The sequence below is a fragment of the Xenopus tropicalis genome, chromosome 4 (genome assembly GCF_000004195.4).
Source record: "Xenopus tropicalis strain Nigerian chromosome 4, UCB_Xtro_10.0, whole genome shotgun sequence".
In the NCBI taxonomy this organism is placed as follows: domain Eukaryota; kingdom Metazoa; phylum Chordata; class Amphibia; order Anura; family Pipidae; genus Xenopus; species Xenopus tropicalis.
Window position 1 is genome coordinate 141,795,062 of NC_030680.2, and position 27,627 is coordinate 141,822,688.

The 27,627-nt window shown below is 45.2% G+C and overlaps 1 protein-coding gene across 2 annotated transcripts in view; it reads left to right on the forward strand.

Annotated features, from left to right (window-relative positions):
• frmd4b (FERM domain containing 4B) overlaps window positions 1-27,627 on the forward strand; it is a 138,653-nt gene that overhangs the window by 69,118 nt on the left and 41,908 nt on the right. For both annotated transcript variants that reach the window (XM_004914154.4, XM_002940515.5), the window contains exons 8-10: window positions 21,498-21,581; window positions 21,921-21,986; window positions 23,440-23,497. In XM_004914154.4, coding sequence (XP_004914211.1) covers window positions 21,498-21,581; window positions 21,921-21,986; window positions 23,440-23,497 — 208 coding nt within the window. The remainder of the gene's footprint in view (window positions 1-21,497; window positions 21,582-21,920; window positions 21,987-23,439; window positions 23,498-27,627) is intronic.

Sequence of the window (27,627 nt, forward strand, 5' to 3'; positions counted from 1 at the left end):
TTTGTATCTCAGAGCTCTGGGCTTATTCAGGATAATAAATAAATCTGTGGCTCCCACCAAGGGCCTGGGAATGACTGGGCAGCTTGTCCGCATCGCTGCCAATTTGGAGGGTTTTCATGATATTATATTTTAACATATATTACACCTAACACTCAGAAACAGCTTTAGGGCAAGGCCTAGCCATCATAGGAAATGGATACTTTCATCCAAAAATTTCTATTTAAATTTGGGCACTTGTGTTTTTTTTTTATTGGGGGGTTCATTCTATGCATTCATTTAGGCTAGGGAGTCATTTTCTGTGTAATGCCCACGGACTTTGAAAATGCCCACAGACTGCCGTCTACAGTGACAGGAATGGCAGTTAGTTCTCACTAAAATCAGGGCAGATGGTAGCCTCTCTGCATTTGAGATACCAAGCTAGGGTCGATGCCGGTATTACAACTTTACTGGTAATATACTTGCTAATAATTTGTAAAGATAGCAACCCTACCTATAAATCCCTTCCTTCCCTGAACCTCTAGCTCCCAATCACACCTTAGAAGCAGGGGCCCGCCTCTGCCCCACCTATTGCCCTGCCCCATTTTGGCATGGCCCTGTTGCCAAAGTACATCACTGCTCACCCCTGACCTGAAGGCCAGTATTGATGCTGAGAAAAGGTGGCAGCCCTAGATGCCAATGTGTCCCAGTCCTCCCTGTGACAATGTCATCCACCTGTCAGTGCACACATGGGGTGAATTTAAACCCATTTATGGGCCATTTAATGGCATTGATGTCAGTGCTTAAAGCCCAGAGGGTGGTTCAGAACACATTGGCCTTTTCTCCAGTGGTGGAAAAAACACCACGTAGGGCATTAGCCTAAGACTGATATCATTCTTTCAGCCTCCCATTGACTTCATTTGAACCAACTGACACCTCTGGCACAGGTGGTTTTAGGCCTAAAAAAGAACTGCCTATATTATCAGTGTCAGGTGGTTGCCTTTAAAGTCATTGCCAAGTGGCCCGCCTGATGTGCCATCCCCTTGCCAGTTGGAAGATAAACCCATTGCATGTCCAGGGTCTCATATGGACCCCATAAAAAGGGTATTTTGTAACACAGATAAGTATCAGTGTTAATAAATTTTGTGTCTACAGAATGGATCCACTGAGTTTAATTACACTGATGAAGCAGCATAGCTACCCTTAAGGTGGCCATACACGGGCCGACTATAGCTGCCGATATCGGTCCCTTGGACCGATTCGGCAGCTAATCGGCCCGTGTATGGGGAGAGCAGATCGGCCTTGCCGACCGATATCTGGCCTGAAATTGGCCAGATCTCGATCGGCCAGGTTAGAAAATCTGGTCGGATCGGGGACCGCATCGGCTCGTTGATGCGGTCCCCGATCCGACTGCCCCATTGCCGCCCACATAATCCGATCGTCTGGCCCCAGGGCCAAACGATCGGATTATTATTTTTTTTACCTAAATGGTCCCCGATATCGCCCACCCGTAGGTGGGGATATCGGGGGAAGATCCGCTCGCTTGGCGACATCGCCAAGCGAGCGGATCTGCTCGTGTATGGCCACCTTTAGCCTTCAGCTGACAAACCAGGACCACTGTCCTTTCAAGGGTTAATGAATATTTCTGAAGATAAGAATATCTCCCCAATGACTTAACAATAGTTCTTTCTACTTTCCTTGCAGTCAGAGGGGGTCAGTTAGAGATATGTTAAAAAGAAGCCAGCTCGTCAGTCAGTCACGTTTACCCTTAAATTCACTTTTACCCTCCCTAGAAAGCTCTTGCAGGAAAAGCCATTGGACTTGGGTTGGGAAGACCCGGTATAAACAAGCGACTGAGCAAACAGGGCTGGGAAGGTCACACACAAGGAGTGGTTAATAATTAGCCTGATTTCCCGCCCCCAGCCCTCGTTAGTAGGCTTAGCACTGATAACTCACTCACTAGTGGAACAGTAACCAGCAGCTGATGAACTTGGGACTTGGGTTCTTCTCCTTGGGGGAGAAAGGAATACGGTACAGTCAGGGCTGGGTTAAGGGTAGGACAGAGAGGAACTTATAACATTTCCAAGGGAGAGGGGGTGTCAATAAAAGCATAGCTATTATGTGTAAAAATCATCAATGATGTTTAATGTAATGCCCTCCAGTTAGGAGACCCATTGGGAGAGGACAGGTCCTTGGCCACCTGTCCAGTTGCTATCTGAATGATATCCCGGGGGTCCATACATGATATGCTGACCAGAGGGGCCAAGTCAGCAGCTTTAAGTCCACCTGAAACCCAATGTTAAAATCATAGGTCATAGTTTGCATAGATAAATCAACACACAGCACTAGATTAAGAGTCCTGCATGTATCCAGTTGGGCAGACCCATGTTGGAGGTGAACTAACTAGGTAAAGGGCATTTTAGCCCAGCCTTTGCTGTTTAGACGGGCATACATGAGACAATTGGGTACACTCTCTGACTGACCCACGGGCCGATTGGACAAAGAGCATATAAGGGATCATACATGCTTCTATTGAATGATCGGAACAGCAGGGAGTGAGAAGGAGTTGGATTCCCTCCACCTCCCTATCTGCCAATGTGCCATGCACTGGCCGACAGGGTGCATCAGCAGATTACATTTTCAAACCTGCCCAATCCACAAACCAAACTGTTATGATGGATATTGGTTAAGATTGGCGGCCTCCATACACCATATTCCATACTCCATCTATTTATGCATGGCCAGCTTTAGTTATGGACTCATTACAGCCTGCCTGGGTGATTTGGGACTGTGGTGGTTCTGTGGTGGGCAGTGCAGTTGCCAGGTTGGCACCATGAAGGGAATTCCAGGTTGGGAACTTTAGACTCCAGGGAATATAGTAACTTGTTCATAAGGCACATGAAACCCTACTGCCACCAAGGTCAACTCTTATCAAAACCAAAGTAAATGTTAAACCTGGCAGGATAGAAAATGGTATTTTCCCAAGAGAAAACCAGGAGAGGTTCCTGTTTTATCTGTACAATAAACTGCACCAAAAACCATTGTACTAAATCTTATACTTCCTCTGTGTCGGAAGTGATATCCGATATCTGTAGCTGCGGGGTGCTGCTACCTTCCCCTTATCTAATCCTGTAATATTATATTATACTTGCACCAACCCTGCCTAGCCTTCATTATCAGACTCTCTTTGTTGCTAGTTAGTGAGCTTTTGTACAGCTGCATGTCCTTGCTTGCTGCCTTCCCTGAAGCACCTCGCCGGGTCTGTGTATTGTATCCCATGGGTCCCATAGCCATAGGCCAGAGATCTACATCCTGTGACTGAACTACAACTCCCATAATCCCAGTTTCAGCCTGGCCATAGCAGGCTGGGAGTTACAACAACTGCTTACCGTACACACTTTTTGTGAGTGTCCTTTTAATAAAAAATTTGATTATTGAAACTTATCAGTAGCAGCTGCATTTCCCACCCTAGGCTTATACTCGAGTCAATAAGTTTTTCCAGTTTTCTTAGGTAAAATTAGGTACCTCAGCTTATATTCGGATCGGCTTATACTCGAGTATATATGGTAATTATTTTCCGAGCAAGCCTCTCTATGTACAGAGCCTCATTATCACTAGGTACGGCTAAATTAGGCTTGTTCCTTGTTACTGTTTCATCCTATCTTGTCTGGCTCAGCTGCGGGTATCTCCCAGTATTACACAGTAAGCACCTGGCACACAGCCACCCCTGCCCTTGGTGGGATCTTCGCCCTTATAATTTCTGCCGGCAGCCAACTGGCACAGCTCCAGCCGCAATTCAACATTTGTAAACCACACAAACAAAGGAACACGAGGCGTCTCGCACACCAGTTTGGATTGTCAGCAGCTTTAATAAATGATAGGATAATGGGCACACATGCCCCATACAGTGCTTAAAGGGCCCATTCGTGGCATTGACTGTCATTGATAGACCTACAGCCTTAACCCCTGCACCTTGTTCTGCGCCCCCTATAGATGGTAGCAGCAGGACCTCCTTCATACTATCACAAGCCAAGTCTTTAGGTCACACCTTGGGCAGGTTACGGTCCAGTGCTGGGGTCAGATTTATTTTACTATAAAAACATATATTTTTTTTTATTAAAAAGAAATATTTATATAATATTAAAAATAAGATAAAAAGATACACATACTGTGCTTAAGGCTTTCCTTGGCCTTCAGTTGCAGAATTGCATAGTGAAATGCTGTGTATATTGTGTAACAGCTATTGTGTATTGATCTAGTTTCAGTACCAGTTATCTGCACCCTCGCTGGTTAGAAGAGATGATTACCCGCTGAACTGATTTCTCTATCTCTGTATTGTGTTTTGGAGTGGACAAATAACACTGATATGAAGTTGCAGGGGATTTATATCTGTTATATATTAATAAGCCAGTTTAATGCATTGTTACACGTAATAGATAATGTTCTTTTCAGGGATATCAGTGATTCATTAGAAAGAGTATCCAAGGGTGTCTAAAATAGCCCAGAAGGGTTTGGTATTGTTGGTTGGGTAATTTGGCCATAATGCCCGACTGTCTGGGCATGGGGTCAGGTTTGGAGTCGACTGTGACCCTGTGATTTTGTCAGATGTATCATGTGGGTGGGTGCGTGGCGCATCCCTAAAGGAGGAGATAAAGAGAAGCCGTGGCCACAGAACTTATACGTTTTCAGTGTGGAAAAATGGAACCATAGAACGTGGCCATTCACAAGTAAGGCCAGTCGTCCATTAGGCCTGTGGGCTGATTGGTCTTGCCATAAAGGGGGTCATTTACAATGCCCCATGCAGTGCATTATGCTCAGCGTAGATACAGGTATAGGACCCATTATCCAGAATGCTCGGGACCAAGGGTATTCCGGATAAGGGGTCTTTCCGTAATTTGGATCTCCATACCTTAAGTCTACTAAAAAATCAATAAAACATTAATTAAGCCCAATAGGATTGTTTTGCATCCAATAAGGATAATTTATATCTAAGTTGGGATTAATTACAAGGTACTGTTTTATTACTAAGGAGAAAAAGGAAATCAGGTTTAAAATTCTGAATTATTTGATTAAAATAGAGTCTATGGGAGACAGCCTTTCCATAATTTAGAGCTTTCTGGATAACGGGTTTCCGGATAAGGGATCCCATACCTGTACCTCCTTCCACCCCCCCATATGCCTTATTATAAACACAGCAAATTTGTAATATTACCTGACCTCTCCGGTGATTGATTACCCCTTATAAGACCAGGCCTGCCTGTATTCTGCCCATTTCCCTGCCCCATGCAACGCCCCCCTGCTCCCCTGACCCAAAGGCCAATATGATATTAGTTAAAAAAAATGGTGGCAACCCTAGTTATTATGTATAAGTGTTATTATTCTGTGCAACTCACCCCACTAATTCATTTGACTGATAGAGACATTTTATCCCTTTTTTCCACTTGGGAAATGTACAGCATAGCTAGGGGTATAAAGGGGGGCAGGGTCGGACAGGGGGGTGCAGGGCCCACCGGGGCTGCCGCCCCAGGGGCCCCGCACCCCCTAAGGTGCCTCTGACGGCCGCGTCCCCCGCTGTGCACCCCTAAACCCCCCCCAGAGGCCCCTGTCCGACGTCATCCCCTGAACGCGTATGTGAAACGCGTCAGGGGAGGACATCGGAGTTCAGAGGAAGCAGCAATAGGGTCGGGTCTGGGCCGCTGGGGTCATTGCCGGCCACAGCTTTAGTTACACCCATGTCTTAGCAGGGCAAAACAGTATGGTACCTCCTGCTTAGTATGTAGATGGACCCAAAAAGCTGTAGCTGTATATGTTATCATTTATAGGATATAAACGGAAGGCTTAATATCCCCAACTTTCTGATAATTCCGTAACTATGTAGCTGACAGATTTTTATTATTAAACATCTGATTTTTATAAAATATTCATACTTAAAACCGACTTTGGCGTTGCTTCCTTTGCCTTGCTAAGCTTTCTTATCTTGCTTAATCCTTTAACGGCAAGGGCCCTTAGTTAAAGAGCTCCGCAGGGCGTTTTGCCGACTGCGCTGGAGGAAATGAAGTGCTGAAGTTGCCTTTAATAAGTTCCCATTTATGTACATTGCCGGTGAGGAAAACATTGCATAGTAACAACTTCAGGGCTAAAAGTTATTTTTCTAACAGCTGGAAATATGCCAGCGAGAGGGGGTTGTGTCCCTTTAAATAGCTGACGGTGAGCTTCCCAAGTCAGGCCTTTGTGTTGGAGAGATAACCATTAGCTGGCATAACAAAACACAGACATCTCGCGGAATGTTCCATAGCAGACAGCTGTATGGGGGCTTATCAGTGAATAATACTGATAGCCAAAGTAGCCCGTTTGTTTAGAACAAATCCTCCAGGCTGTCGTTACAGCACGTCCCTAATCCCCTAATCTAAAGGCTTGTGCTTAATCTTTCACCTCGGCACGCATCGCTGATTTACACTTGCACTGCTAATATGGCTGCTTGCTCCTTAAAGGGACGTGAGCCCGGCCAATTAGAAGTTTAGAGATAAAAAGAATGTTTTGTTTAACTTTCACTTAACTACTATAAGTAGTCGCTGTCATACATAACAATACATTACTATTATGTCATTATTATTCAGTGTTTATACAGTCCGGACTGTAAGGCGCTCTGCCGGGCCGGCGCGTTCTCCTACCTTAGTTCGCGCCGGCCGGCAGACGCGCTCTGGTATGGGCCCACGCTTCCGGGTTCGGCGGGGACGGCGCGACGGTACTGCGCATGCGCGATGACGCGCGGACATGCGCAGTTGCGCGCCTTGAAGCTTTGGGCGCCATCTTTGTACAGGTTTTTAGTTCTTCCGGTTCCCTTCTGTTTTGGCGCCAAAATACTGCTATTTAAACCCCTTCCTTCAGTGTTTCATTGCCCAAGCTGGCTTCTGGTTTATTGTCAGTACCTGCTTAAGCATTTTGTTGTTGTTTTCGGTTTTGACCTTTGCCTGTACCCTGACCACGATTCCTGCTACCTGCCTCGACCTTTTGCCTGTGCCCGACTACGATTCTTGCTACCTGCCTCGACCTTTGCCTGTACCCCGACTACGATTCTGCCTTGCCTTGCCGGTACCCCGTTTTTGTCTGAACTCTGAAAGTTTGCAGGACCCCAGCTTGGACCGCAGCAGAAAGTTCCGGGGCCCCAAAAGGGCGTCGGTGAAGACCGGGAAGGGCTGGGAGTTCCTGTTATACCGTAAGAGTCAGACTTTGCATCCAGCGGTCGCACACTGGTTCCTAACTAACTTGAACGTTACACGGACATATCTAAAGGTCCCCATACATGTTGAGATTTGCTCGCTTGGCGAGATCGCCAAGCGAGCAGATCTTCATCCAATATCCCCACCTACGGGTGGGGAGCGTGTAGGTAAAAAAAAAAATTATTATTATTTTGGCGGCAATGGGGCAGTCGTTTCGGTCCCCGATGCAGCCCCCGATCCGACTGAATTTTCTTACCTGGCCGAACGATATCTGGACAATTTTAGGCCAGATATCGGTCGGCCAGGCCCCTCATTTCTGCCCCTACACGGGCCAATAAGCTGCCGAATCAGTCCAAGGGACCGATATAGGCAGCTACTATCGGCCCGTGTATGGGGACCCTAAGGTCCCTACCGCATTCACCCACACTGGTACCCACCCCTTCTGTTTGCCAATGCTCATTTGCAAATGTAGGGGGGGCCAAGGTGGCCAGCCGGGTTGCCTGCTACACCCCATTATGCGACACCCCACCTTTCAGGCTGGAAGTGGCCCAGAACCTGGCCAAGTAGTATTGGCTCATTAGGCCTTGCCACCCCCCTGTGTTGTTAACTTCACTGCCGAACTTATAGAAACCACATCCTACATGGCTAATTATCTCTTCCTTTAGATACACGTAAATCAGTTCAGTCTGCAGCATGCATCAAAATTATTGGCTAATTAGCCGTGCAGGATGTGGCTTTTTTAATATGTGGCTGGTATTAAAGGGGTGGCAACTCTGCTTGCCTATTACCTCTTGAATTAATCCCTCCCACTAACTGCGCCAGAGTTACCTACATACCTACCCCTAGTTCCGCCCTGATAAGGCTTCAATGGGGATCTTAACCCCCAAAAGAGCTGCTGGCTGTGGGAAGGGGCAGAGTAGCCATGTAATTTATTTGGTTTTACCCTTTAAAGCAGGGGTGTCAAACTCAGTCAAATAAGGGGGCCAAAATCTAAAACATAGGCTAAGTTGCGGGCCAAAATTTTTATTAAGATCCTTAGTAAGTCTTCGTTACTATGTAAGGAAAATGGAAATTGATCACTCTGGACGATCGGACACTCTCAAAGGCCATATAAAACAGCCAGGCAGGCCGGATTTGGCCCATGGGCCTTGTGTTTGACATATGTACTTTAAAGGGACAGTCTACACCTTTAAACACCATTAAACACAATAAATAGGACTTTATTGAGATTGTTGTTAAAATACATTCCTGTTGTTTAAATTTAAAAAATCAATATATTCCTATTTTTTTTGCCATTATAAAGCAATAAAGCACTAATTGTAAAGTTGTGCTATTTCCACGCACCTTAACCACCCCCCCCCCCCCCCCGAACAAACAAACCTGTCCCTTCTCTCAGCAGCAGCAGCTTTTGAGCAGCTCATTATTAGGGGCTTCTCATGGGACTGGTAATTCGTTTTATCAGCTCCTCTGTAGTTCTGTGGGATCAGAAAGTACTATAATAAACTGGCTTGTACCAGGATTAACAAACACCGTAGATATTATCTAATTGAAAAAATTTGTATGATCAGCACAAGCCCTATCCATTGCGCTCATGTTGAATAGTGATGTATACTGTCCCTTTAAGACTGAAAGGAAGATGTTAGAGATGTGCAGATTAATGCATTGCGCTGGATCTGATGTTGATATGGGAGCAGGGAACTGACTGAGGGCAGGTCAGTAGGTGATCGTACCATTTCCTCGGCTGGGAAGGGCCAGCGTCACTTTGTGGAGTAAAACGCGTGATGTACTGTAGCTGTGTCCCGTGCTGATTTACTGTATTTACTCTGTGCGTCACTGTTTACTTTCCCCTCAAACTGTAACTCTTTCAATATTATTTTTAGGAGAGGGTGATACCACTGTCGAGTGACGGCTTTTGGAACTTATAGAACCCTCTATTTTAGCCGTGACATAGTAACCCGTGCCATTCACACCTGCGCCTTTCAAGTTAGCAATCTCCCAGCATCCCCCCCAACTGTTTCCATCTGCTGAGGAATGCTGGGAGTCGTAGTACTCTTCTCTATCCACTGTTAGAGATTTCCATCACGTCCGGGTTCATTTGTAAACACTGGGCCTTTGCTGTCTCTTCCTGCTTGATTTATCTTTGTTTTCTGATTGGGTGTTGGAGGCTTAGGGTGGGGTCTAAAACTCATTAGCACTTAGGGTGAAGACACACTGAGCTACTAGTAGCAGCTACTTTTTCTCGGCTACTAAACTCCAGAAAATCCCCTGCCATAGACAATACTGCAAATTGCCTCTGCTAAAACACACACAGAGACAATTATCAGCATTGTCTATTTTAGTGGCAGTGACAAGTAGCTGCTACTTGTCTTCACCTTTATTTGTGCTGTGGTTAAGATTTATTAACCAATAGCAGCAAATCAGTCGTCAGTAAACATCTGGTTGCTATGGGTTACTAGACCTGGTTAAAAGTTATAGACTTTTGTTTGTTCATTACACCCAAGATGTGGGGTGAGTCTCTTGGCATCAGGGGTCCTGATTTATGTAACACTCCCCCCCCCTCAACCAAGTGGAGTCCCCAGTCAGTCTGGGGCCCTTCTCCTTTCACTGTGCCCAATAGAAACCCATATAACTCATCTCTTTGGGAGACCACAGCAACGATCTCTCATTTCAGTAATGAGTCTCGGCTCGGATTCATTAAACCCGCAAATGGCGTGCGATTGGACGACACCTCGTCTGAAATGAAACAGAATGGGAATGTAATAAAGGAGAACTCGTCACGCTAATAAGACAGAGATGCCTTAATCATTCCGCGTGTTGCACATAATGAGGCTTTCGGTGGGACCTGTCAGAACAGATGCCGGCGCTGCAGTGCAATAATAGGCACGTACCCGGAGAGCCATCCGTCATCTGTGTCTCGCCCGTACGCTCCTATGTTGGGGCTGCAACTGGAACAGTCACTTCATATCGCTCCTGAGTCACGGGCATGGGTGGGCCTGTCCTTGGTAGTGGTGGCACCTTGATACCCTATGGCAGTGGTCTCCAACCTTTTTTGCACCACGGACCGGTTTCAAGCAAGACAATTTTTCCAAGGACCAGGGCTGGTGGGTATAATACAGCTCATCGTAATACAAAATCAGCAACTAGATGCGCCCAGCCCCTCTGCTCTTCTTACTCCCACCTAAGTGGTGACATCCCCTGACACTTAACATGGAGCTTTAAGTACTTTGGTCCTTTTTGCCATCAGTAGAAAGCTTCCTGGGCTTCACGTAGCTGTTATCATGGAGTTGGTATCACAGGTAATTGGGACCAGAGGTGGCCCAGTTCAGCACAGCCCACGGCCCGGCACCGGTCCCCGGCCCTGTGGTTGGGGACCCCTGCCCTATGGTACCCCGTGCCAATATTATCTAACATGCAGACTTCACACATGGTACATTGACCCATAACCCGCACCTCAATATCCCCCCACTCAGCTGTCCTGTTGGACTTATCCAATTCAGATTAAAGGCCTTTCCTGTCCAAACACGGGGCCTTGCTGAAGTCCTAAAAGGCGCTTTATGTTTGTTCATTAGAACAGAGGGCTGTAATACCAGGCCGGGCAGCGGGCCCTATAAAGCGGAGGATAAAAGAAGCAGGACTAATGTGCTTAAGCTGCTCTTTGTGCTAACAGGAAGCTCAGGGCTCTGTAGCAATAGCGACTGTACACAGGGTTTCTGATAGAGATCACGCTGACCGTGAATAATGCGGCCGTGCCCGCTGCTTAATGCCAGGCAAATCCGCCAGTCGTACTTTTTTTTTCCAATGTACAGTCATTGTCAGGGAAGCCCTGCCATGGAGGGCTTAATGGGAATCTAAAGTCAGAAACAAATTGCACTCAAATCAAAGTCAGTTTGCAATGTATTATCATTAATTTTTCTCAAGGGATTTTAAATACAAGGGCTGGCAGCCATTATTGCTTGGAGGGATTAACCGACCAAAGTAGCAGGCATTTGCTCAGAATCACGTGCTCATATCCCATTGGCTGCAGCTCTGCTCAGTAGCAAAATGCATTTTTTTTTCTGCCCTTAGCACACCTGGGATGTTCCACTTAAAGAAATACTGTCATGGGAAAATGTGTTTGTTACAAAACCCATTTATTTATAGTCCCAGTCCCAGTACAGGACTGAAACGTCGGAACAAATATTGCCCTATTATGGAAAATCCTATGAGTGCTGACAAATTGTGCTATATTTATATATATAAATATAATTAATTTTGAAATTTCTCATGGGGCTATCCATATTCTTCATTTCCCAGGGTGCCACAGCCATGTGACCTGTGCTCTGATAAACTTCAGTCACACTTTACTGCTGCGCTGCAAGTTGGAGTGATATCCCCCCCCCTCCCCCCCAGCAGCCGATCAGCAGAACAATGGGAAGGGAGCAAGATAGCAGCTCCCAGTAGGTATCAGAATAGCACTCAATAGTAAGAAATCCAAGTCCGGCTTTGGACTCCTCCAGTTACATGGGAGTAGGAAAAACAATAGGTTAGCTGAAAGCAGTTCTAATGTGTAGCACTGGCTCCTTCTGAAAGCTCAGACTGAGGCACACTTTACTGCTGCGCTGCAAGTTGGAGTGATATCCCCCCCCCTCCCCCCCAGCAGCCGATGTGTAGCGCTGGCTCCTTTTGAAAGCTCATCTTCTACCTCTTTCCAGCTTTACAATGGGGGTCACTGACCCCAGCAACAATAATGTTTTAATGATTTTCAAGTGTGGAGATCCAAACTACGGAAAGGCCCCTTAACTGGAAAACACCAGGTCCTAAACATTTTGGATAACAGGTCCCATACCTGTTGAAAAACAAAAAATAAATTACTTTTGTATTGTTAATTAGCTCTGTATTAAAAGTTGAATTTAGCTGTTGTGTTGGTCCAATAGGCTTTATTGTGAGACTTTTATACCAGAGAGGTTTAACAGTAGCATTGGAACATCTGCTTCCTTTAATGCACTTGGGCCAGGCGAGCCGCATGTTGCTGAGTGGATCCATTGACGTCACAATGCGTTCTGTTACTTGCTTGTTTGGAACACCAGGAAAACCATGCCGGAAAGGCCCCAGGCAGACCCTTTCAGTTTAGTATAATTTTTTAATCATTTAATGGAAAAACAAAAAATGACAGCCTTTTGAACTGTGGGCCTGGGGCGGTGGGCCTGCCGGTTTTATTTACCCTTGTGTGGAAGCTACATTTAATAGTGGGGATAACTAGAACTAAATCAAAAGCAGCTTCCAAGAAAAGACAGTAATGAATATTGTTTTGCATAGAAGTGTGCTCTTGGGCTACAGTCTGGGGACCACTGGGTGTAGAACGTGACACAAGGGGAATCCTTGGCCTCCCTATGGCGGCAGCAGAAACGTTGAGCTCCTGGAATCTATTGTTACCCAGAGTCCAATGGTGTACATTGGGCAGCCCTTCTGCACTAGGTCGTTCCAGGGCATTGGAAGTGATATCCCCACCCAGTAACTGCCAGTCACTTTCAGGGTGTATTTATTAACATTGGAACAAATCATCACCAGTGATGTTGCCCATAGCTGCCAATCAGATCTTTGCTGTTGTTCTCTATAGGTCCCCATACACGGGCCGATAGTAGCTGGTGATATCGGTCCCTTGGACTGATTCGGCAGCTAATCGGCCCGTGTAGGGGCGCTCCCGACGGGCCTGCCCAATGGATATCTGGCCTAAAATCGTCCAGATCTCGATCGGGCAGGTTAGAAAATCTAGTCGGATCGGGGACCGCATCGGCTCGACTTTGCCTATGCCCGTCATTATAATTCGATCAAATTACCCTGGATTCTCCCGATATTGCCCACCCATAGGTGGGGGATATCGGGAGAAGATCCGCTCGCTTGGCGACATCACCAAGCGAGCGGATCTGCCCGTGTATGGGGACCTTAACTTGTAGGTAACCATTGAACTCTAATTGCTAATTGGTAAATAAATACACACCTAACTGTCATACAGGCCCAGATTTTGTTAGGCCGGGACTGGGTCATGTATGGTGCCTCAAAGCAGAATGTTCAGTGGTCCATTGGGATCACTATTTGTCTAGACTGTAAAGGTGGCCATATATTATAAGATTCTCTCATTTTTGCCAAACGAGCAGATCTGTCCCCAGTGTGCACACCTAAGGTGGGCGATATCAGGCTAATTCGATCGTTTGGCCCTAGGGCCAAATGAGCGAATGATAACAACTTGTATAGTAGCCGTTGGACTGTGTGCTGCATCAATGAGCTAATGTGGTTCCCGATCTGACAGAAAATCAAACCTGCCCGATCTGTGGCCAAATATCAATCAGGGAGGCCTGTCGGGTGCCCCATACACGGGCAGATAAGATGCCTAAAGACTTGAATTGGCAGCGTAAATCTGCCCATGTATACCTGTTACCTTATGTTTCATCTGCCATCTGTTACTTCTTGACACTTGGATAGGCCAATGGCAGATGAGGAAGTGGTAGCCATGTGCTTGGACAGTCGAATCTCACTGTAGTTCAAACATCAGCCCATACATGGCGGTCTCAGCTTTGCCTGGTCTGTTTCTAAGCAGAACATGCTGAGTTAATGCCTAAAGCCCAGGACCCTTGACTCTACGTGATCAGTTAAGGTTGAACTGTACTGTTACCCCATTTAATGACTAAAGAATAACCAATTTATAGGTAAGGTTTGCCTTCCTAAGTAAGGCTTATCTATGTGCTGGAACCCACTGTGCACACACTATAAAAACCTCGTTATGCCATCATCCTTTATTGTGTATTTTATAGGGAAATAAGATCAATCAAACTTGTTGGTAGGACATATTTCCCTTTTTATAAATCAATTTAATATCTTTGTGGTGTGTCCTCTTAGTGGATAAACTGTCGTTTGTTTGTAAGGTGTAACCTCTGTGTACATTGCAAATATTGACATGTTCTCAGGTCTGTACATGCCCTATTCTGCACAAACCATCATGTTCTGCTCCAAGACCGAGGATGTGGTTTGATGCTACAGACGTGTGAGACTCCCGACGTGTGGATTCCCTCTCTAGCAATTCTAGAGTGTTGGGACTTAAATACAGTAAAGTACATGAAAGATGAGTTCCTGTGGAGTAGTAGGCTAGGTTCCTCTAGTGCGTGATCCCCAACCAGTGGCTCAGGGGCAACATGTTGCTCACCAACCCCTTGGGTGTTGCTCTCAGTGCCCCCAAACCAGGGAGTTATTTTTCAATTCCTGACTTGGGGGCAAGTTTTGGTTGAATAAAAACAAGATTTCCTACCAAATAAAGCCCCTGTAAGCTGATAGGGTGCATAGAGGCCCCTAATAGCCAATCACAGCCCTTATTTGGCACCTCCGTGAACTTTTATGGTGCCTGTATTGCTCTCCAAGTCTTTTTTACATTTGAATGCGACTCACAAGTAAGAAAGGTTGGGGACCCCTGCTCTAGTGGAACAAATGGATGGCCTGGCCTGAAGAACAATTTAAGTTAAATTTTGGGAGGTGAGCAAAAATTTGCTATCTTGTATTGCCCAAACTATAGTAGGATAAGAGTTAAGTTGGCCATACACGGGCGTATTTCAGCTGCTGATTCGTGTCCTTTAGACCGATTCGCCAGCTTATCTGCCCGTGTATGGTCACCCCTGATGGACCTATCCGACCGATATCTGGCCTAAAATTGGCCAGATCTTGATTGGGAAGGTTTGATTTTCCTGTCGGATCAGGGACTGCATTGGTTCGTTGAGGCTGTCCTCACTGTTTTAATTCGACCATTTGGCCCTACTTCTTTAGTTAAGCTTTAGTTCTCCTTTATAGGCCAGTGCCGTCTGTGCCACTCTTGACTAAGTGAGCAGATTTTTGGCTCTTGTATGGGGTCACAACAATGATCTCTCTAACTGATAACTGTATATGGCCCAGTCAGATGCTGATCAGCTTGTCTGTAACACTTTGTTGGGTGAGGACTTCTTCTATCCATGTATTCAGTCTTCTCCTGACACATTTCCACAGGCCTCACCTAGTGATTCAATCCCAATATGGCCCTATGCTGGCACCAGTGTGCTACCTTACCTTCACTCGGAAACATTTTCTATCCAGGTGGATATCACCTGGAAATGTACAGTCTCCTGATTTTTTTTCTGATATCTGCTGCGTCTGCCTGTACCCGGGCTGAGACCATGTAGGGGTGCAGGCAAGGTAACAGGGTAGTGCAAGAGTAGGGGCTGATTCTCGACCTGCATTTTTCCACAGGCTGAGAATCACCCCCTGTGTGGCATTAGCCTTTGATAATCAGGGTGGTGGGCCAGATAAAGGTAAGATTAGGTTGTAAAACCCTTTTGGGATTTTTCAACGTGTTAGACCTCATCAACGTGTAGATATTTTTCTTTCTCTAAGGGCGAAGGCACATGGGGCAATTAGTCACCGCAACTTTTTGTTCTAGTCCCAATCTGACGCACCACCTTGGTGGTCAAGGTGGTGGACCAAATAGAAATGACCCACTTGTGTGAGTGGATCTTAGCAACTACAGTTAATCTAACTCAGTCTCCTCCTTTAAAGCAGACAGCCTTACTTTCTACAACTTGAACATGGGCAGTCATTCATGAAGGTCATTTTTTTCTGGCTTCTGTGACTTACAGTTGTTTGAAACAGTTGCCATATTTATTTTTCTTCAATAAAATTCTATCTTTGGGACGGTTGCTCCCAAACTGTGGGGCGTGGAGCAGAGACAATCAGAACAGCCTGAAGGCCAGTTAAGGGGAGATTAGGGGAGAATGGCCATTTGCTCACCTAGATACAACTGAAAGGCCATCTTGAAGGTCATTTAGGTTTGGGGTTAATGTGTATTTGCTGTTTTAGATATTCTTTAAGCTAGGACTGATACACCAGTACTCATTCCATGATCTTAAGGATGGAGGCTGACCAAAGGTTGGACCTTAAAAAAAAAAAAAGCCCTGGCAAAGTTTGGCCTTTCAAGTGGGGGCTTAAACTGAAAAAGTATGGCAACCACTGCGACTGGTTCAGTTGCTATGGACCCCATATATAAGAGGGGCCGCACATAGCAGTGTAGAAGAGAGAAGGACAAGTTTAGTAGAAAATATGGAGCCAACCTGTGTTGACAGACACAATTAAAGACCCCCTCGCTCCTATACACTTTTGTCTTCCCTTTGTAGTTCAGCAATGCTGTATATTTCTGCATTCTGTATGCTATGAAGCTGCTGCTGTCAGGTATTTCTCTGGCATGTGGTTTGTATTTATTCTATTTCTGAATGCGAGCGGTGCGCCCCTTGTCAGCGCATTGACTTGCTTTGCTTGCTGTAATTGGACAAGATCTCTCTTATCTGGCACTCGAGACGAGAGCACTCTCATTCCCAGGAGGCAATGCCTCTGAGTGCCTGTTGAACTAGCGTCTCCCCACCATGGCGACCAATCAAGTAGCATATTTACTTAGAGATGCCTGGATCTATCGAGCGTGACTGAGGCTCTTGAGTTGCTAAAAGGTATCCCGCCTCCCTGTTATTTTAGGGCGCTTGTTTTCATCCTGCGTTTTGGTCTCTTACACCGAGGAACATCAGACAATAGAGGTATTGGAGGGGTTTCATTATATTTAGAACTTCCAGGAATTACATTACGTTGTTGTTAAGGGCTTCTGGGAGTTGTAGTTAAACAACAACTTTTAAAATTGTGTTTGTGAACAGAATACCTTTTGTCAGGGGTTTAGCTGTACAACTCCTGGGACTGCCTGACTGATACACAGTTTTATTATACGTTTGCAAAAACAGGTCATTTTCCTGCAGTATTTGGGGCCCTAAAAAGAGATTTTTCAATGGGGCCCAGTAACCTATATTTACACCGCTGGCAGCCATTATGCATTTCACACCTGGAAAGACCAGTTTTCCTCCCTCCTGTGTGGTCCTTCTTGGTCTAAATAATCCCACCGAGTGGATTTTCCTGCTCAACAAGAAAGGGGTATAATTCCATTTTGTGTTTTTTGTCCCCCCACTCACACATCTTAAATTATAAGGATACAAAGCACTGAACATGCCTAAGCGTTTATTCTGTTAAACATGTTAATTAGGGGCCCCAGAGGTTCCCGTTTAACGACACGCAGCAATACTTATACACAGGTGTAAACAGTGTCTCCCACATGTGTGCAGTAGTCCCAGCCGATAGGGCTGTTCCTGCAGGACTGTGCTAAGCACAAGGATGTTGCTAAACTATGTTTATATGTGTATGTGTAGGGTACTGACTATGAGTAGGGCACTGGCATAATGTCTGTCTAAAGGTCCCCATACACGGGCCGATAGTAGCTCCCTTGGACCGATTCGGCAGCTAATCGGCCCGTGTATGGGCACTCCCGACGAGCTGGCCTGAAATTGGCCAGATCTCGATCGGCCAGGTTAGAAAATCTAGTTGGATCGGGGACCACATCGGCTCTATACCCATCATTATAATTAGGGCCAAACGATCGAATTAGCCTGGATTCTCCCGATATCGCCCACCCGTAGGTGGGGGATATCGGGAGAAGATCCGCTCGCTTGGCGACATCGCCAAGTGAGTGGATCTACCCGTGTATGGGGACCTTTAGTCTTAGTACTTATAAGCAATGCCTAAGCCTAGATTGTAAGCTCTATGGTCAGGAACATCTTTCTTTTGTCTCTCAAAGGGGTAGTTCACCATTAAATTAACTTTTAGTATGATGAGTAAAGTACTATTCTGAAACAATTTACAATTGGTCTTTACTTTTTATTGTTTGTGTTTTTTTTAATTATTGAGTTCAGCAGTTTGGAATTTCACTTCTGGTTGCTCGTGTCTAATTTACCTTAGCAACCAGGCAGTAGCCTTAATGAGTGACTAGGAGATAGTTGGCACAAAAGGATAAGCTATGAAATGTTCCGACAACAATAAAAACATTTGCCTCACAAAGGGATAGGATTTTTATTTTTTTTTTGCCTGTCAGGGTCAGTGACCCCCAGTTGAAAGTTAAATAAAGGCAAATAATTCAAAAAATGTACTACATAACAAAAGGAGACAAATTGAAAAGTTGCTAAGAATAGGACATTCTATAACATGGGTGATCCATCCCTTTAACACTTAGCATTGATTGAATGGCATGTATTAGATAAGGATCCCCTACATTGTTGCCCCTTTCCTTTGCCCAACTGCAGCAAGGAAAGATCCAGATTGGCCCTGTAGCAATGCTGATTAATCCAGGGTTGGACTGGGCCAGTGGGACACCAGGAAAAAAAACCCAGTGAGTCCCACACAGAACCAGACCCGATCCCATACCTCACCCGCTGCCCACCCCCATTGCTGTGGGGAAAGGGGCTGGTGGTGGGTGCATGGGTGTGCAGTGGGGGGGGCCCAGAAGGGGTGTGGGGGCCCCTGGGATAGCAGCCCCGGTGTGCCTTGCAAACCCCAGTACGACCCTGGATCAAGTGTGCTCATTTGAAGTCAGTATGTATATTGCAAGTGTATATACTCCCAGTCGGGGAGTATCTGTCCCTTAGACCGATTCGGCAGCTAATCGGTCCATGTATTGGCACTACCGGCAGGTTTAAAAAATCTAGTTGGATCGGGGACCGTATCGGCTCGTTGATGCGGCCCCCGGACTGACTTTGCCAATACCCGCCGTAATAATTTGATTGAATTAGCCTTGATTCTCCCAGTATCACCCACCCGTAGGTGGATCTTATGGTGTATGGAGACCTTTAAGGTATGGAGATCCAAATTATGGAAAGACCCCTTATCCGGAATACCCTTAGTCCCGAGCATTCTAGATAACGGGTCCTATACGTGTACTAAGAAGGGTTAGTAGTATGAAAATATCTTGAAATTTATACAAGTTTATAAATGCCAGAGAAACCCTGCAACCGGATTATCCTTCTGCAAACAAAATGTTGGGCTATTGGGCCAGCCCCTTCCCCTATAAGGCTAGTCAGAATGCTGGCTACGCCAGTCTTTGTTATAGTTGCCCTTGAGTTATCACTGGGGTTATTACTGCTGTTACGCGGTACGGGTGCCGTTCTACAATTACAGGCCCTGGCACCATGAATGATTGCTTCTGTAGTTATCTTATCTGAATGCGCGGTGCAGCCCCAGTCAGAGGTTTGCACGCTCAGTGACAAATGTTTCTAATTAGTGCTGTTGTGTAATGTCAGCAAATGCCTTTGTATTGGGCAGCGTTGTTCTGGTAACTGACAGTCTGTGGCGCTCCAGGCCGGCTCCTGTATTCACAACACAAACACAGTAAAACACAATCAGTGTGCAAGAAATAGCACAAGAGCAACAAAGAAGCAACTTGTCTTACAGGCGCCATGTGTCGCCGTATCCCTTGTAAACCCTGGCGCTCAGCAGGGGGAACAGACGGTGATGTCTCTCCCTACCCTGTGTGCTATTGGCTATTGGATCCTGTGGGTTTTCAGCAACAGTGAAATCAAATTGCACAGTGACCAATTTGGGTAATCATCGTTCTAGTTTCCCACTGAATTGTGGGAATAGATAGGTATAAATGTATTAGTCGGCAGCCTATGGCGGCCCATGCATGGGTCCCTTAACTCTGAACTTGTTTGGGGAAATTTATTTTCATTGTTTGCAACTTGGAAATGTACCTACAAGAGGTATTAGGTTTTTTTGGGGTTAAGTTCCCCTTTAAAACAGTAATCCCAAAAAATGATAGTGCTTTGAAGTAATTTGCTTCAGAAACCCTACTATAGTTTATATAATAAGCTGCTATGTAGCCATGAGAAAAGGCACAGGTTACAGATAAGCTCCATAGAATACAATTATGTTTTACAGAGTTTATTTGTTACCTGCTATGTTAGCTGTGCCATTTTGAATTGAATAGCTACACGGCAGCTTATTTATTTAAACTGTAGCAGTGTTCCTGAAGCAAACTCAGGGCAGCAGTACATAATAATTTAATTACTTTGATACTTTGTTTGGTGTTACTGTTCCTTTAAGACCATATTTTTCTATTTTCTGTGATAAGCCCAGGGGATATATCTCTATGCTTTACCTGTTTATACACAGCTCTCTCTCTCTCTCGCTGTAATGTTTATTGGTTCTATCAGGTGCTGGGTACCCTGGGGGTGCTGTAGGAATAGAACCATATGCCTGCGCTTACTCAGGACCCAGCCTGCTGCTCAGGGATCTTAGGAACAAGCCTTTCCCTGGCTGCCAGAGGGGGAGTCTGTAACATTCTGATCCGAGTTCTACCTCTCTAGCACTGATCTATGACATTCCTGAAATGCCAACACTCATGAGATGTTTGAGGTAGATCTGTAAAGTGCCAGGCACCCTGCAGCTACACTAAACACATTTACACACCATTTTTTTCAGTAAAAAAGGAGAGTGTGGTAGCAAACAGTCATAAAGTAGTGCAGTCCCCTCATTGGGGACTTATCTTCACTTATCTTTGTAACTGGAGCATTTAATACATGGATATGGACAAGCTGGGACTTTATTGTGTGTCCTGGGTGTTTATTGCAGCAGTTTTATACTCCAGATAAGCTCTATAGAATGATTATACCACAAACAATAATTAATGCTATAGTTCTAAGTATCCCTTCCAGGAACATTGGAAGGTGTAGTTCTGCTACCTGTCCCCTGGTGTTGCGGAATAATAGAAAAATTTTACACAAGGGCCAGTAATTTTAAACCATAACTTCCTGTTGAAGATCACACGCGTGTTGTATTCCGAGCTGAACTCGCTGTATGTGTGTGATAGGGCACAGAACTAGTCTGTCCTGTTGGAGTTGCTGTCATCCGGATCCAAGGAAAGTGCATAACAAGCCAATCAGAGATGTAATCCTGTAATGATTTTTGTCCCTTAGTGCAGGAGAGCTGGGGTGTTAGCTGGGGCATTAAACTTACTAGAGTGTTGGTAAAGTATTAGCCTACTGGGGGCCTTAGCCTACTGGGGCATTAGCCTTACTGGGGTATTAGCCTATTGGGGCCTTAGCCTACTGGGGCATTAGCCTTACTGGGGTATTAGCCTATTGGGGCATAAGCCTTACTGGGGCATTTGCCTTACAGGGGGGATGCGAGAGAGGTAGAAGGAAGGGGGCAAACCCCCACAGTCCAGGCTCCCTGTTCCCCAGCCCCCCCATCCTCTCATCCGCTGGGTCTGCTCCCTCTATTGCTACACCACTGGCGTTAGTCTTACTATTTGTTGTATATGAAAATCATTTATAGAATTGCAGTTTTAGTGTTGGTTCTGTAATGCACCAAGCCTTGTTGGATGGTCTGTCTCTTATATTATACATTCTCAGTGTGTAGCGACTTAACTCAATTCTTTTTATCTTTTAGTGATGAAAATGCAAGAAAAGATCTGAAGATTTTGCCAGCGCTGCCCACCCGAGCCTTGCAGGAGCACCCGTCCCTTTCCTATTGGTACGTTCCTGCTATGCTGGGAAGAGAAAGGAATATATTTTATTAGTGCCGGTTCTCAGTTTCCAAAATCATCTTTATTTTCCATGTGGCTGTGAGCCTACGGCCTATGCAATTGTTAGGACACTCACATCTATTCCCACTTGTGCAGTCACTATAGATTTCCAGGCAGACCTTACAGGCCCCAGATCCCACCTCCAGGTGGTCTATAGAGTCAGCAACACCCCCTCACTATTCCCAGAAACAGTTGTGTACCAGAGGGAGCGACAAATAGGCCAGTTCTCACTTCATAACCACAGCCGGCAATTGGCTTCATTACATATTTTCTCTCTCCTTCGGCAGCGAGGACCGGGTGATTGAGCACTGTAAGAAACTCAAAGGCGTCACAAGAGGACAAGCTATTGTCCGGTAAGGATCCATTTTATTGGGCTTTCGCATTTCGGTTATTGCAATAAAAGGTACAATACAGATACAGTATATACTAGAGCAGGGGTCCCCAATCTTTCTTACTCGTGAGCAACAAGCAAATGTAAAAAGATTTGGAGAGCAACACAAGCACCATGAAAGTTCATGGAGGAGCCAAATAAGGGATGTGATTGGCTATTAGGCAGCCTCTATGCACCCTATCAGCTTACAGGGGCTTTATTTGGTAGGAAATCTTGTTTTTATTCAACCAAAACTTGCCCCCAAGTCAGGAATTCAAAAATATCTCCCTGGTTTGGGGGTACTGAGAGCAACATCCAAGGGGTTGGGGAGCAACATGTTGCCCCCGAGCCACTGGTTGGGGATCCCTATACTAGGGATTAGCTGCACTAGTTATGTCTGGAATTGAAAATCCTGCACAGAAGATTTGACTGAATTACAAATCCAAACCTTAATTTTTACATTAAAATATGAGAAAAAAATAAAAAATTCCATTTATAAAAAGTTGTGTTCAGGTTTTCCACTCTTTAAACTTGATTCCACCTTTTTAACATAATTGTGTGGGTTTGGATTTGGTTTGGTTGAGAGTCTGGAATTTGTTGCATTTATTCAAGCCCAAACTGGTATTCGGTAGGCCCTGGCCATTCAAGTACACAGAGGCCCAAACAGCCCCCCACCAGGCCAATAAGTAGTGACTGTCTGTGGCATCTTACAGCTACTCTGGCATTTGCTAGAATCCACAGATTGCCAGTCCGGGCCTGCATGCACTACAGCTCATCCAAGTAAATGGCATTGCTTACAAAGTGATTGAGATGTGGATTTTTTGGTAGAGTCCTGGTCAGGGAAGCAGGTCGGGTTGTGAGTAAGGCAGTTGCGGGGTCTGAGTAGGTAAAAATGATGGTTGTGGATCATGGGGAGGGATCCCCAACCTTTTATACCCGTGAGCCACATTCAAATGAGAAAAGTATTGAGGAGCAACACAAGCATGAAAACGTTTCCTGGTGGTGCCACTAAGAGCAATAATTGGCTATCTGGTAGCCCCCTATGTGGGCTGGCAGCCTACAGAAGGCTCTATTTGGCATTATACTAGGTTTTTATTCAACCAAAACTTGCCCCCAAGCAAGGAATTAAAAAATGGGCACCTGCTTTGAGGCCACTGGGAGCAACATCCAAGGGGTTGAGGAGCAACATGTTGCTCACGAGCCACTGGTTGGGGATCACTGATCATGGGCATGGGTCTGGTCCGTTTTTAAAAAAGTGTACCCGCGCAGGACTCTATGTTGTGGGTTATATGGAAGACAACTATACATTTTAGGGGAGACAGTAGGGTAAGACTTCTGGGGAAAGATTGGTTTCTGCTCCCTGGGCTATACAAGTAGCAGAAGTAGAATAAAGGGGATACATTTAGGGCTCATCTCCCTGTTCCTTTCTTTTGCAGGTACATGAAAATAGTGGAGGCGCTGCCGACATATGGAGTTCATTACTACAAAGTAAAGGTTAGCATCTGCTCTTCTGCAAACATCAATATGTCCGATAAAGTGACATTCTCATCCACACTGATATTTAGCATTCCTTTGGGACTGTTTTACGGGTTGAGGAAAGATACACAAATCTGCCCCACCCCCCCACGCCCCCGGCCTCATGTTTTAATAAAACTCTCCATCTGACCCAATGCGAATGCCCCAGTGTATCTTTCATTTCCTCTCTGAGCTGCTCTCATAACTTAGCAATGAGAGTGCATCAGTCAGTTCCTAATGGCTCACTGCTGGCAATGTGCACGGTAGGTCAGCCATGCGTGCTGGGTGCCGCAAGCCTTGTCAGACACTGGGTGCCTGGGGCTCAGAGCTTTTGCTATGGGGAAACATGTGCTCTGGGTAGAATTTATTTCCTCTTTGGAAGGACAGTGACGTCCCTCAGCTTTCCTGTCGTAGGCGTGTTGTCCTTTTGGATCAATTGCATGAAATAAACACATACATTAATCAATGAGCCCCATTACTCACAAACAAGGCAAATATATATATATACTGCTAATTATACTAAGGAGTATGAAGCTTAAGGCGGACGCACATTGAATGATAAGATCAGGGCCGCCATCAGAAAACTAACACAAGTTATTTATATGGGACCCCCCATGAACACAAGCGCGCAGTCTCACAATTTTGGCCACGTCCCTTGTGTGTGCATTATAAACAGATGACGTTACTCTATAATAAGCAGTTCATATAAAGCATTGAGTTCATTGTGGGTCAGTGGAGTTTGTCCCTTCAAAGCTTCTCTGCATTGTCATTTCCTTGATACGCAAGTTTTGTAGGTTTTTAGGCAAGTTACATGGTTTTCTAGGCAGTTTTTTCATAAATTACGTAGATTGTGTACGTTTTGGTGTAACTTTATATGTAACTTCCTTGACTTTTCTATGCGACCGGGCCCCCTTACGGAAGAAGAGTTCAGAGATGTGAACGCACAAATGTACTGCCTCTCCCCCCTGATGGCATTGAGCCCCATTACTCACAAACAAGGCCAATAAATATGCTGATTGTTACAGTAAGGAGTATAAAGCTTAAGGCAGCTGCACATTGATAATAGGACTGGGAACTTGGCTACTTTTGACCCAGTGCCGGGCCATGATGGAGAAGAATAAGATCATGGGTCAAGCTCATCTACGCCTGTGGCCAAACTGCGCAATATTTGACAGGTCAGACAGACTTAAAGACCCCTTGTGTCGCCACGTGAAGGCCCATATTGTGCAGCCCAGTGACTCCAGTTCTACAAACGGCAGCATTTGTGTAGGTTCAAAGCCTTGGGCGAGTCAGAACAGCGTGCTGCTTTTAATGCACTGTAGGTTTAACGTTGTTGGGCAAAAGGTGGCCGAAAGGTTATTGACGTCAGGGCCCCGGGCTACTGGAAGACCAAATGATGGGAAACAAGATCAGGTTTCCTAGCGTTTGGTGCCAAGCAAATGTCTCCTCCTTTTTCTACACTCATTTTCCCTTCATGCTTGGAACACTTTAAGCTTATGGAGCAGTTTGGGAAATCAGGTGACGTATATTTTAGACCAGTGGTTCCCAAACTGTGGGGCCAATCCCCTGAAAGGATAAAAGCAGATGGGGGTGCCCAGCCTGAAGGTCAATCAGCATGATATTTGGGTGTATATTTGCTTATTTACTTGTATATCCTCAACTCCACCCAAACACAATTTAAGCTTTTTGAAAATTAAGCATAATTTCAAGCAACTTTGCAAAAAACATTAATTAAAAAATATGCAGCCTTTTCATCATTTTTAATGTAATAATATGGTTTGGAACCACAATTCCCAGCACACGTGATGTCAATAAGGAAAGGAACATCACAGTGCATTGTGGGTTAAGTAGTTCCTGCATGCTGTCTGTAAGCTGTGGAGAAGTTGTAACATCAATGTTTTAGTCCCTCCTCCCCTGCCAGGATTTCAAATGATGCAGAAAAATAAGAACAGTTTTGCAGCTGGATTTCAGCATATAAAAATGGGATTTATTCCTACTTTTTAAAGGAACTGATTACAGGGATAGGGATATTAGGGGTTTCTGTGTTGTGTGGGGCTCTTTAACAAATTTTGGTTGGGAAGCCATCGGTCCCCTTAACACCTTAACACCAACAACCATATATATCTGTAACCTTGTTAGTTAGTAGGAATATAATTATTTGCTGGATTTTTTTTAATAAAGGAGTGAAGAACAGGATTTTAAGTCAGGGCTTATATTTAGCTGATGTTTGCACTGTACCTTGAGCATCACACTCCGACTTCCTCAGAAAGGTGCTGAGGTGGGAATTTGTCTTAACACGAGGAATAATATTTGAATTATTTGAGGGACATTCGTACAGCTTGTTAAAAGCAGGACCTATGGGTAGGTGTTCCAGACAGTTGGCAGCTGTGTGTGGCTGTGGGCACGGGCAGGCGTCGGGTTTCTTGGCTAAGCAACGACAGCTTCTATGCCCATTTATTCACTGACCTGCTTGTGTGCACCTGTGATTTAGATCTAGAACAATTTGGAATTCTTCAGTTGAAATCTCCATCTCTTTCTAGTTTCATAGAAACAGACACAAAATGGTTAATGATGGACAAACTACTTAGTTAAATAAATCCTACATATAAGAGAGCTTGGAAATATATATATACACATATATAAAGCATGAAAGGAAAAAACAAACAAGATATGGATGTTTATTATATGGGTATTTATTAACTAGCTGGGCAATTGCGGAATACAGAGCAACAACATTTATATACAGTATTTGTCAGAGAGGACAAGCCTGCACTTCTTTGCAGGGAACAGTTGGAGAAATCAGGGTCTCACTGGCCTGCCAAAGTACCAGAGGTTCTCCAAATGGGCCCAGGCCTTTGTGGGCCTTTCCTATTTCAACCACGGGTCTGTTGAGACTGGGACATGGATGTCAGATTCTGTGGCTGGCCGTAAGAAGCCTAGTTTCACTCTAAAGGTCCCCATACACATGAAGATTTGCTCGCTTGGCGATCTTCACCTGTTATCCCCACCTACAGGTGGGCGATATCAGGGAATGTGTAGGGTAATTCGATTGAATTATCACGACAGGTATAGGCAAAGTCGGTTCAGGGACCGCATCAACGAGCTGACGTGGTCCCCGATCCAACTAAATTTTTTAACCTGCCCGATCGATATCTGGCCGATTTCAGGCCAGATGTTGGTCAGGCAGGCCCGTCGGTAGTGCCCATACACGGGCCGATTAGCTGGCGAATCTGTCTAAGGGACCGATATCGGCAGCTAGAATCAGCCTGTGTATGGGGACCTTAAGGCTAAGGACCCCCGGATAGATCTCTGCTATCGTGGGCTACTATCCACTCCGAAATGCCTTTCCACTGGCAGCAACAGGAGTCGCTGGTGGAAAGGCCATCACTTCGATATTCCAAAGTCGAGTTTCCTCCTGCAGGCAACTTTGTTCAGAAAACCGAAGCCATGCAAAGGTGTTTCCACCGACGGCTCCTATTTGTGCCAGTGGAAAGGCATGTTGGAGCGGAGACTGCCCACGATAGCAGAGATCTATCGCGGCCGACTAAACCGCTCCGGGGGTCCTAAGAAGACACATGGAGCTACTTGTCATGGCTACAGAAATAGACAATGCTGATTATTTACTGATAATTGTCTCAGTTCTCAGTATTGTCTATGGCAGGGTATTTTCTGGTGTTTAGTAGCCGTGACAAGTAGCTGCTACTATGTAGCTCTGTGTGTCTTCGCCCTTAAGTTGGCCATACACGTGGCAATGTACTTTTTAAACAGTCGTTTCAGGATAAGCTTGGTCCTACGGTAACTAAAAGATCTTTTAAAAACCTTAACATTTATGGCCATCATTGCCTATCTCCCAGATATCCTAATATAGGTACAAGCCACTCAGTTTCTTAGTAAGCTCCACCTCCTTCTTGCCTTCAGGGCTATCTTTGCAAATTAGAGATTTTTGAGAGGTAGATAATCTAACATCTAATATTACTTTCTTCTGTATTTCACACCGTGCTTCCAGAGTTATTGGAATATGAAGTTTTAGATGATACGGATCAATGGAAGTGTAGATTCTATCATCTGAGTTTAAGGCCATTGTGTTATTGACTGAAGTTACTATTTTG